At 42.7% G+C, this 12575-nt stretch overlaps 1 protein-coding gene across 1 annotated transcript in view; it reads right to left on the reverse strand.

Moving 5' to 3' along the window:
- Window positions 1-12575, reverse strand: part of LOC139559749 (laminin subunit gamma-1-like) — an 83272-nt gene that overhangs the window by 21445 nt on the left and 49252 nt on the right. Inside the window, exons 2-5 of the mRNA XM_071376064.1 lie at window positions 6703-7007; window positions 3647-3777; window positions 1716-1885; window positions 881-1069 (exon numbers count right to left, since the gene is read on the reverse strand). Coding sequence (XP_071232165.1) covers window positions 881-1069; window positions 1716-1885; window positions 3647-3777; window positions 6703-7007 — 795 coding nt within the window. The remainder of the gene's footprint in view (window positions 1-880; window positions 1070-1715; window positions 1886-3646; window positions 3778-6702; window positions 7008-12575) is intronic.

The raw sequence follows: 12575 nt of genomic DNA on the forward strand, positions 1-12575 counted from the left end.
CAATGATAAATTAACAAGAACGGCATTGATTATAAGCAACGCAGGACAAGCTAGTTAACATAGTAATATCATCAACCATGTGTCGTTAACTCGTGATTATGTGAAGATTGATCGTTTCTTTTATAAGATAATCGGCCATGCCGACTAATTGGATGACCTCTAACACACATGCAGACAATCATGTTTTAAGAGCACAGATAATTCACATCACATGCGGACAGTCTTGTTCTAATAACCCGTATTGGCAGCTAAAGCAGTATCGATGTCACATGCGTTTTGCAGTGGTTTTCATTAGGTTACACATTGCACAATAATGGTAGCATGAGGTAACAGAGCAGAGGATGTATGAAAATGCTGTTATTTTTAATCCTATAGATTCTTTTTAAATAGTGAGTCAACATGTTCTCCAGGTCTTTTATTTCCATTACTGATCAAAAGAAATTCCCACCCTCTCTTTTGTCTCTCTGCAGCAGACATACAGTAAATGGAGCAATATGTTTGGAACATCAAATTACAATAAAATGTCAGTATCAAATCGCAGCACATATTGTATCGGCACCCAAGTATCGTGATAGTATCGTATTGTGAGGTCCCTTACAATTCCGAGCCCTAATTATGACTTGTGGTTCGTCGCTGAATCCCATAAAACAGCACCAAGGGCAGTCCCTTCACAACAAAGCCTGGCTTCATACTGGACTTATCCTTTAACCCCAATAGAAACAGTACATCTGCATCCCAGATGGCACCCTATTCCCTATGTAGTGCACAACTTTTGACCAGGGCCTACACCACTCTGGTCAAAAGTAGTGCACTATGTAGGGAATAGAGTGCCATTTCGGATGCACATAAGGATTTATTGGTATAGACTCCAGACACTTACCTACTGGGTTGCAGCTGCAGGGCAGGCAGCGGGTGCCAGATGTGTGTCTGTAGTAGTTGTCCAGGCAGCGCTCACAGTTGGGCCCGTCTGTGTAGTCGGCACAGTTGCGGCAGTGTCCTCCGTGGCCAGTGGCACGGTAGAGCTCAGGGTCAAAGTAGCACTCTGCACTCTTGCCATTACAGTTGCACGCTGGGACCACCAGAAAAAGTAGTCATTCGTTTTTGTGTGCGTGAGATCAATGTATGTGTATATTAGGGAGGAAGCAGTAGAATTTAAACTGCCGGATTTCAGTGGGAAAAGCACATTTTACATACCAGGCTTTGGTAAACAAGCTATCAGTTAACCCCATAACGTTTTAGGGACAACGTATGATGGGTTCAATATATATGTGAGAGGGTGGTAGAAACACATACATATGGAACATCAACATCATACTGAATCTTCCCTGCATTAAAGGGTGGGGCATTTCATTTGGCACATTTCACATATCAGGCGTACTTTCCCCTAAATGGCAGATTATGTGGCCTGAAGCAGATTGAGGTGGGTGTGGAAGTGGGTGTGAAGTGTGGTGTGGACTGTTCTGAACCGGATTAGTTATGCATTTGCAGTATGATATGAATGTCTGCCTGGCCTGCACAGAAACAGGAAGGATTTCTTGCTATGGGATTTACGCAGACGCTCATCTCATGGGTTGTGTCCCAAATAGTATCCTATTCCCTATGTCGTGCACTACTTTTGACCAGGGCCCCTGACTAGGGTCCATAGAGCTCTGGTCAAAAGTGGTGCACTATATAGGGAATAGAGTACCATTTGGGATGGCAAGGGACTGACTTACGCAGACACTCGTTAGGGTTATTGGCTGTAGCTCTCCTCCAGGGACGGTCGTTGTAGAACGGCTTGCACACATTGCAGTCATCGCCCTCCGTGTTGTGCTTGCAGTTGCAAACCGGTTTGCCGAAACCGTTGTTTTTCGCACACTCACTCGCATGGCCGTTGCACTTGCACCTGGAACAGCAGAGACCAGTGGAGTCTGTTCGTCATCGTGAGAGTTACAATGCACAATTCAAACATCTGGGCCGTATTCACAAAGCCTCTCTGAGGAGGATCAAGTCCCCGCTGTCTATGTCATCTTATTCATTATGACGTAAACGGCAAAACTGATCCTAGATCAGCACTTCTACTCTGAGACGCTTTATGAATATGGTCTCTGACCAGTGGTCTTTTGCACTGGTCTTAGAGGACCTGACTGTAAAAATCAAATGGGACTCAGTTATTGATTAACCTAACAGACTTAATTACTTGGTTAAACAGTCTAACACCAACCATATGGTATATCAACTGCATTGATTTTCAGTGCAATCATATAAGTCAGTCACCTTTGTCCTTTGTATGCAAGCTTTTTAAGTGGGTGACCTGTTATCACATGATAGTAGCATGGTTATATTTACAGTCATCCACAAATAGGTGTTTATCTACATTTGACAGATAGCAGCATCTTGGACGTCAACGTGGACTCCATCTAACACACCACTATTTGTAGCCTACATCTTGTTCGTTTGAAAGTCATTACTCGAAGTATGCGTTGGGAATCACAAAAATACTTCAAGATAATTTGACTTAATGATCCATCAACAAATATATTCCTATTACACCTTTAACCAAATCAATGTCAGCACTGGGAGAGTTCTATTTGGACTGATAACTCCATTGCGTTTGCCCAATGCAGAAGGGCTGAACATTCTCCACCTGAGACACCTCGAAAGAGCCCTTCTGAACAAGAGAAGACTTGCATGGCAGCAACCTTTAGGTATTGTTTCAAGTGTTCCTTGGCAGCGAAGTGTGGAAAAATTGACAACAGGAAGGAAGACACTATAGCATTAGAGGCCTATTAAACAGAATAGGCCGTTTGTTTATCTAAAAAACAAAAAAAAGCAAACCTCCCTCACTGTATTTCCATTTTGTAGTACCTGTACTATGAGTCAGATCCATTTCCCACTCAGTATAGGCTAGCTGGTAGATGTGCTGACATGGCTGACCAGTGGACTGTGAACTTGGTGCCCTGACAGGTAGAGTAGGACTACTACACCAGAGCTTGGACTGGCTTGGTCTTTGGACTCAACTCTGTCGTCATATCGGGGCTCGCCCCATTCCGGCGTCCGTGCACTATAATCCAGCACAACCAGGCAGGAATGCCAACAGCGTGGCTGTGTAATGGAAATCTGCTCTATATTTCAAAACAGATTAAGGTGAAAAGACACTGCAGCGGCAAGGGGTAAGTTTAATACGTGTCAGAATCCCCTCTTCTCTTCTGGCTTTTCAGTTCAAAACTTGGGAGGGATAGTTTTTTTGGATTCTTGGTTAAGCCGCTGAGAATGAACCCACACAAGGTAAAATGGGGTCAGATATGTGATATGAACTTGATCAAAAGTCAGACTACGCTACTTTAGATGATTGATTTACCTAACAACACCCAGACAAAACACGCTGTGTGGCTAACAGACAGGGACTCATCCTTTAAAGGAATTTGATAGGAATAAATTATGTAGCCATTTTTCCTTTTTATGCTCTAATTCCAAATAAAATAAAAACTTGTACGATTAATTATTCATAGAAAATATATTTGTGTGTGTGAAATTGCTATATTCAATGGTATTGGTAAAATAAAATGTAAAAAACCTGTACACAAGGGAAAAGCCAGGCAGTGGCTTTTCTGCCAAAAGTTGTTGCATGATAGAGATAGCATAATGCCGAGGGAACCACTCTCACCTTCCTCCCACTGCAAAGTCTGAGATAGCGTAGTAGTAGGATTTCAGGACCTTGGGATCATTGAAAACTTCATCTCCGAATGTGTTGAGCCTGTTCAGGGTCACTTTGATATCTGTAGCTGTCACCCATTCCTGAAAAAAAGACAAAAAGGATAGTGTTAAAATGCAGCCAGGTCAGACTCTACAAACACATCTGCCCGGCCTTGCCTGCTAAATATGTATGTAGAGTTATTAACTTACAACTTCTCTTGACGGAGGAGAAAAGGGAGAGAGGATTGGAGATGTTAATGTGAACTGCACAATAGGTTTGTTTGACGTAAAATTAATTATTTTCGGGTTTAAAGTTTACATTTTAAATGAGAGACTAAGCACTATCCCAGGTCCTATTGCAGCCATTTAGAAGAAAAATAAATACAGCCAAACTAATGTAAACCTCAGACATTCTCATGGAATCAGACTGGTTCTGGAATGAGAAGACAGAAGCCTTTTGTTTGCTTGTTTAGAATTACAGCAGAGGACAAATCCGGCGTAAACAACGGAAGAGTAACATCTAAGATTCTGTTATTTTCCACACATGCAGGTTTAAATAGCCTGTTTTACATTCAACATTTTAATACACTGTTTTAATTATTTTTGAACAGGAGTTGTAAATGCAGCCAAGTCCCATGTGCTTCATATCGCTTGCTCAGGCAAAATTATTTGCCAACAAACATTCTGCAGAATTAGTTGTAGCCTAACTACTACCAGTAGACTAACTAACTCAAAACATACATCAGGCTTGAGTTTTTGCTGACAACAGCTCCAATGTTTTGCCACTTATAGCCTAACTCTACTAGAACAGTCTGACACATCCATAGGGCAGCCATGAGTCAGAGCAGGCTCCGTCTGTCTCAGGCACGGGGCCAAAGGCTCTGCTCGTTTACCCCTTTGACTTCTCTGGCACTATCACTCCATCCACTTATACACCATCGTTCAAATGTTTTGGGTCAATTCAAAAATGTCCTTGTTTTTGAAATAAAGGCAATTTTTTTGGTCCATTAAAATAACATCAAATGAACAGAGCAAAGTACAGAGAGATCCTTCTTGAAAACCTGCTCCAGAGTGCTCAGGACCTCAGGCTGGAGCGAAGGTTCACCTTTCAACAGGACACGACCCTATGCACACAGCCAAGATAACACATGCCCTTGAGTGGCCCAGCCAAAGCCCGGACTTGAAAATAGCTGTGCAGCGACACTCCCCATCCAACCTGACAGAGCATGAGAGGATCTGCAGAGAAGAATGGGAGAAACTCCCCAAAATACAGGCCAATCTTGTAGCGTCATACCCAAGAAGACTCAAGGCTGTAATCACTGTTTTTTATACATTTGCTTAAATGTATAAAAACCTGTGCTTGCTTTGTCATTATGGGGTATTGTGTGTAGACTGATGAGCGGAAAAAAACTACTTAATACATTTTATAATAAGGCTGTTAAAGTAACAAAATGTGGGAAAAGTCAAAATACTTTCCAAATGCACTCTACAGCTGGATGAAGTTTTTTTCTGTTCATTATCTTACCTGTAGGCTATATTTTCTGTATACAGAGTTAGCCCAATATTAAAATGTTTTGGTAGATTGTTGTTGTACGAAAAATATTCCATATCCTTAGGAATCTTAAACATTCAAATATTACAGAGTCCACTTAACAAATACAACTATCCCTGCAATGTAGCCCTATGACGCCTCAAAGGTATCCATTCCAAAAAGAGTCTTGGGCTTTGGTATATATAGCTATATGTCACATGAGAAAGTCAAATATGGAAGTATATGGCGCCAGAGCTAAATTTGTTCATTTGCTAGAGATAGAGCATTACATTTGAAAGCCAGGGTATTCTACAAAGGCAGAAAATAGCATGAACAACCAATAGCAGATAAATACGTACTATGAGTCATGAGCTGACTAGTTTTTGTAAAAACAAGAATTATAACGTTAAAATATATCTGAAATTACCAGGCATCAGCGGACTACTTTTAATTAACAAAGCACTCAAGATAAACCCTTTATATATAAAGACAACTTTCTTACATGAACATAGTAAGTAGTAGGTTAAGGCTATAAACGGTTAGTCTATAAAATGTTAGTCATTTGGGTTAAAAATCTGATCTAGGTTAGTAGTGATGGGAGGAAAACAAATCGATACAGTTACATATAATAATATTATTTTTGACAATATTATATCAACACTGATCAAAAATAAAAATAAAAACGTTTAGCTTTTTTGTTGTTATTGCTAGGTAGCATTAGCTAGCGCTAGTCGGCTGTACCTGTGCAAAAACTCAGGTATTTTTTATCCAATAGATTGTTCTACATCTTTTTTACTTTTAAGTGAGCCAACATGTTTTCAGCACTATGAGCAATATGTTTGAAACATGAAACTGCAATATTGAAATGCAATACATATTGTATCGTGAGGTCCCTGGCAATTTTCGCTACACTCGCATTAACATCTGCTAACCATGTGTATGTGACAAATAAAATTTGATTTGAATTCTCCGGCCCTATAGGCTAGTAGTATCGTTGTGCTTTGTCTGGAAGCACACACACAAATTCTCACTTGCTAAAAGCAATGTGCAACAAACATCTCCAGCTGTGCCTCTGTAGAGCGAAATTCAATCAGTACTGTAGTGGGAAATCTGGGGGCGTCACCTAGCAACATGTTGCAGCACTTGGCACTGGTCAGGCTCTCACACTTTCCCAACTGGACTAGTGTGCTACTCCCTTCCATTGGGCACACCTGCCAACAGCAAATGTCCAGGCCAAAATATCTCAAGTATAGGGGCTAACTTATCATTACTCTGTCCACCTACTCTTCCACATCATTGATTGCCTCAACACTACCTATATATGATGCACTACATACTCTGTGCCTCAGACAACCTTGGAAAAATAAAGCAAAATAAAACAGCCACCCAGGGACACAAGTCTGGGATCATACATATGGAGCTGGAACAAAAGCATCACACAATGTTCCTATGTCAAGGTCTCTAGAACGCTATAAAACAGCAGATGTTTTCTTTACCTGAAGAACTGGGCTGTTGTCAAAGTTGTAAGCACTGGGCCGGCCTTCAAGGGTGGAGAAGGCGACGTTTCCTCCAGTCAGGGGTGAGATGTCGCTGAACTCGTCTGTGCACAGGGCCTGTTGTTCGTCCTGTCCGGTGCGGATGAAGCCCCTGTTGGTCTTCTGGTAGGTCTTCTCACAGGAGCCACTGTAGTACTGGTAAGGCGTCCATGGTCCATCCTCACTTGTGCGCTTGTAGATGGCGAAGCTCTCTGGGCGGCTGGTGTGGAACTTGAGTCGCACGTAAGTGATGTCGAAAGCCTTGCCTGAAGAACAGAAAAGAAACATGAGATTTTTGATACTTTAGCCAAAAGATGAGCGCATAGTTCACAGTGAACAATACAAGCTACCATAACTGTTCAACTACGCAGTTAATAAAGACGAAAAAAAATCTCTTCCACAACGCATGGATAAATATTAAGCTGTTGCTCAATGACCCAAAAAAGCTAATCAGTCACTAAAGACTGTTTACAACAAGCCTTTCCAGATGCATTGTCTGTTTAAACCAAGACAAAAAAGGATTTCCAAAGCTCTCCAGTAATACTAGAGGGTCTTTTCAAAACCTATTTGGCATGTCTGAGCAGGCTAGGACTTGAAGGGGGATGAACACCAGACTATATGCGCTAGGAGAAATGGTATGGGGAGACGTCATTTATTTTGTGTAAAGAAATGAAATGATCTTTCAACACGGCGACAGGGGGTACAATTGTTTGTTTAACAAAGAATTTGCTCTCTAAACAGATCTGCAAAGAAAATAAAAAATCTATACAGGAACCATTGTGGCGTGTGCAAATATAGGTGAAGCCATGTAACTTACTGAAACATATAGATGTCTCAACTACAGAAGGGTTTGGAAAGATAGAGGATTTAAATGAATCAGTTAATTTCCTCCCGAGTGAGTTTTTGTGTATGTTGTTGCAGTGACCATGACAATTTTTACATTTACATTTTAGTCATTTAGCAGACGCTCTTATCCAGAGCGACTTACAAATTGGAAAGTTCATACATATTCATCCTGGTCCCCCCGTGGGGAATGAACCCACAACCCTGGCGTTGCAAGCGCCATGCTCTACCAACTGAGCCACACGGGACCACAATGAACTTTGCCTTTTGAGGGACCTCTGTTAAAAGGACAATTCCACCCCCAAAATTATCTTTTGATATTTGTTTCATTAGCCCATTGTTGATATAGTCCGGAAATGTTTGACATGTCAGCAATCAAGTTTAAGATGTGCAACTTTCAAAATACAGCCGTTTGATGCATTTTGTTGGCTGCGTTTCTGTATTTTAAAAGTGATATTATATCTTAAAGGTCTGTCTGCCTGCCTGCGTGAACGTCTGTCTGCCTGCCTGCGTGAACGTCTGTCTGCCTGCCTGCGTGAACGTCTGTCTGCCTGCCTGCGTGAACGTCTGTCTGCCTGCCTGCGTGAACGTCTGTCTGCCTGCCTGCGTGAACGTCTGTCTGCCTGCCTGCGTGAACGTCTGTCTGCCTGCCTGCGTGAACGTCTGTCTGCCTGCCTGCGTGAACGTCTGTCTGCCTGCCTGCGTGAACGTCTGTCTGCCTGCCTGCGTGAACGTCTGTCTGCCTGCCTGCGTGAACGTCTGTCTGCCTGCCTGCGTGAACGTCTGTCTGCCTGCCCGCGTGAACGTCTGTCTGCCTGCCCGCGTGAACGTCTGTCTGCCTGCCCGCGTGAACGTCTGTCTGCCTGCCCGCGTGAACGTCTGTCTGCCTGCCCGCGTGAACGTCTGTCTGCCTGCCCGCGTGAACGTCTGTCTGCCTGCCCGCGTGAACGTCTGTCTGCCTGCCTGCGTGAACGTCTGCCTGCGTGAACGTCTGCCTGCGTGAACGTCTGCCTGCCTGCCTGCCTGCGTGAACGTCTGCCTGCCTGCCTGCCTGCGTGAACGTCTGCCTGCCTGCCTGCGTGAACGTCTGCCTGCCTGCCTGCGTGAACGTCTGCCTGCCTGCGTGAACGTCTGCCTGCGTGAACGTCTGCCTGCGTGAACGTCTGCCTGCCTGCCTGCGTGAACGTCTGCCTGCCTGCCTGTCTGCCTGCCTGCCTGCCTGCCTGTCGGGTGTGAGCTGGTTTTGTCATGAATTCATGCGTTTACATTGAGATTAAAGTGAATAGTCGAGTATGCTATAAATGTTCTGGAGTGCCTGCTTTGGCCCAGTGAGTCTCCTATTCAAACATAAGACATGTACAAATTCTACCTCAACTGGCCTGTGAGTCACTAAACTAGGCGTGGATTTCAACAGGTCTGCTTTAACATCTAGAGAAATCTTTTCAAATGAAAAAAAGCAGGAAGTAATAGAAAGTTGTTTACTTGCGCTTATACCCATTCGATTGTGTTAAATTTCTCCTCAAATCTATTTAAGTAGAAAAAGAGTTTAGCTTAACACTGAGAAAGTTGCTAATTAAAACATGGGGAAAAAACTAAAATCACACACAAGAGCAACGAGACACAGGCATACTTGACTGGTTGACATTTCCATAACATGTCATAGACATAAAGAACTTTAAGCTTAACCATTTGTCTGACCTTTTACAACCAATTTGCCCACTCTTTCCACTAGCCACTTCCATTATGATGCACAGGCATGACACCAAAGCATCTGAATGTGACATTCTGTGAACAAGCAAACTTAAGAGTGCTCGAGCATCGGGGAATCGCACTGGGAACAGACCGTCATTGACATCTAATTTCTAAAACCACCCCCACATCCTCGTAAACAAGACAAACAGCATCTGTTGGCACAGCAATGAAGTGGCAAGCAGAGGCAAACAAAAGGGCCTCTCGTCAACCCAACATGGAAGAGCCACTCAGTGGAGACAAAGGAAGCCTCAACAGTGAATACAGGTGGTCAGGCAGTCACTAGACTAGTAGTCTAGTTCACAGGCAAGGCAAATCCTGAAGATAACGAGGAAAGGGCAATGGAAATTATGGTTTAGCCTTGAACAAGGACATGGTTACTCTTTGGCAGCTAAGGTTTAAATCATTAAGAGAATCTGACTGCCAATAGGTACTTATCACAGTAGGAGGCCATTTCTTCTCTTGCTAGAACAAAAGATGTACCAGCTGCATACTGAACTGGTACCGACGAATCTGCCATTGCTACTTGTAGAATTGCAATGCTCCTCAGTGGCCGACAACTTGACTTTGAGTCAATCAGAGAGCACAAACCTCCAAGTGGGGAAACCGACAGGAGTGACAACAAAAAGGAAAAAATTAGCGAATTACATTCTGAAGGTTTAGCTAAGGTTATCTAGCCAGCTAAATAATTGGCTATGGGCAGCCACTGGCAGTATGGGATTATGGAGAGTGAATTAAATAGTTTCTTCGTTATCTTGCTAGCTAGTTATCTAGCTGTGGTCATCTGTCTAGTATAAACAACGGATTTTTACAACAAAAGCAACATTAGCACAGGTAGCTAGTTAGCAAACATTGGATACCTACAAAGCAAAATACACAGGGACTCGCATCGCCAAACTAAGCGTAAGAATGCAATGCTACTGCCACCTTCTGGAATGGAGTATTTTAACAAAGTCTGGTGACATTGTTCACAGGCGCTAAGTACTCTCTGCAAGCAAACATTTTACAAATCTTACTGGTGTGTGGGACCGATTAAGAGTCTTGGGTGGCCAAGGTTTGTTCTTAGTACCTTCAACCAAAAAGAGTTTTACAGTACACTGTGGCTGTGATTGTCACTGTAGGCCTACTTTTAGCTTTCAAGCCCTAGGTGCATTCTTTCACTGATTAGCTAAAACTGTACAAAGTAATACCCACAAGGCCAGCTATGCCCTATAAATGCATCATTTCAGTGATGATGTAGGCCTGCAGTAACAAACATAAAGTGAGCAGGAATAGCTAACATTTCAGTCTTTACCAAAATGGTAGTCTAATGCAATGATCGCTTTTATGATTGAGCTGATGCACTTAAAGATGCACTACGCAGAAATCGCTCCGCTATAACTATTGCTAAAATTCTAATAGTTTGCCTAATTTTAGTTTGTGACAAAAAAACAACTATAGCGTAGAGCAGGTATTCCCGAACTGGGGTACGATTCTTTGACATTTTTTTCCCTTCACATTTTCAAACAGCACATTTATATTTTCCAATGGGGCTATACATTTATGAGAGTTTTTTTTCTTGCCTGAGTAGCCTCGTTTCACTGCCAAAAATAAAATTAAACCATCTAGTGTTCAGCGAAATAACACAATGTCAAATACAGGTAGCCTAGTCAAATAATTAACATCCAATCACATTAACCGTTACTCTCTTGGAGGAAACCTTCACTCTTTGCACAGACATTTAGAAGCCACGGGAGTTTTTTGAGCGGGCATAAAGACAACTTTCGAGTAGTAAGACATGTATAAAAGCAACAGATACCATTAATTAGAAGCGTCTCATATGGTAAGCTACCAAGTGGCTAGGACAGGCAAGCCCCATACTATTGCGGATGACTGAATTCTTCCTGATGCCGCGGATGTGGCAGGGACAATGCTGGGGGAAAAGGCCCCAAAAAACTATACAGACAATGCCTTCATCACTTCAACATCACTTCAGCACTGTTTCACAACGCATCAGTGACATGGCAGGAGATGTTCTGAAACAATTACTGCTTCGCATAAGCCAGTGAATTATATGCGTTACAGTTGGATGAGTCAGACGTGTCGGGCCTGGCAGACCTCCTGGTATATGTCCGTTACGTTTATGGGTGGGGTCAATTAAGGAAGACAGGCTTTTGCTCTATCAGTACAGATACCAACACATCTTGACCACCAACATCCATTTGATGTCACAAAGATGTCCAGTTCTTTAAAAGCATCCTCTCCTGTTGTCCTCGTTTCCACTGGTTTGCAGAAGAGGATGCTTTTAAAGAACTGGACAGCTTTGTGACATCAAATGGACGTTGGTGGTCAAGATGTGTTGGTATCTGTACTGATAGAGCAAAAGCCTTGACAGGGACACATAGTGGAGTGGAACCGCTCGTGCAAGAAGTTGCTCCAGACGCCACTTGGGTACACTGCAGCATCCACCGAGAAGCTCTTGTGGCCTCTCGGTGGATGCAAGGCCCCTGAACTCTCATTTATTTTCTGCATTATGCAATGATATGGGCAGCAACCATGTAACGCTTTTACAACATACAGAAGTGCGCTGGTTATCAAGGGGCAAAGTATTGACAAGTTTCTTTTTTTTATTAATTGAGAGACGAGCTTAAAGTTCTTTACTGACCATCATTTTCACTTGTTTGTCTGCTTGCATAATGACGAGATTCTCACACGACTGGCTTATCTGGGTGATGTTTTATCTCGCCTGAATGATCTCAATCTAGGATTACAGGGTCTCTCCGCAACTATATTCAGTGTGCGGGACAAAATTGAGGCTATGATTAAGAAGTTGTCTGCATTAACAAGGACAACACACTGGTTTTTCCATCATTGTATGATTTTTTGTGTGCAAATAAACTCAAGCTTACAGACAATGTCAAATGTGATATAGCGAAGCACCTGAATGAGTTGGGAGCGCAATTACGCAGGTACTTTCCCGAAATGGACGACAAACAACTGGATTCGTTATCCCTTTCATGCCATGCCTCCAGTACACTTACAGATATCTGAACAAGAGAGCCTCATCGAAATTGCAACAAGCGGTTCTGTGAAAATTGAATTAAAAAAGAAGCCACTGCCAGATTTCTGGATTGGGCTGAGCTCAGAGTTTCTTGCCTTGGCAAATCGCGATACCCTTTGCAACAAAAAGTCACCGATACCCTTTGCAACCATGTATCTATGTGAGAGTGGATTCTCGGCCCTCACTAGCATGAAAACTAAAT

Source organism: Salvelinus alpinus, chromosome 30 (assembly GCF_045679555.1).
Source record: "Salvelinus alpinus chromosome 30, SLU_Salpinus.1, whole genome shotgun sequence".
Taxonomy (NCBI): Eukaryota; Metazoa; Chordata; class Actinopteri; order Salmoniformes; family Salmonidae; genus Salvelinus; species Salvelinus alpinus.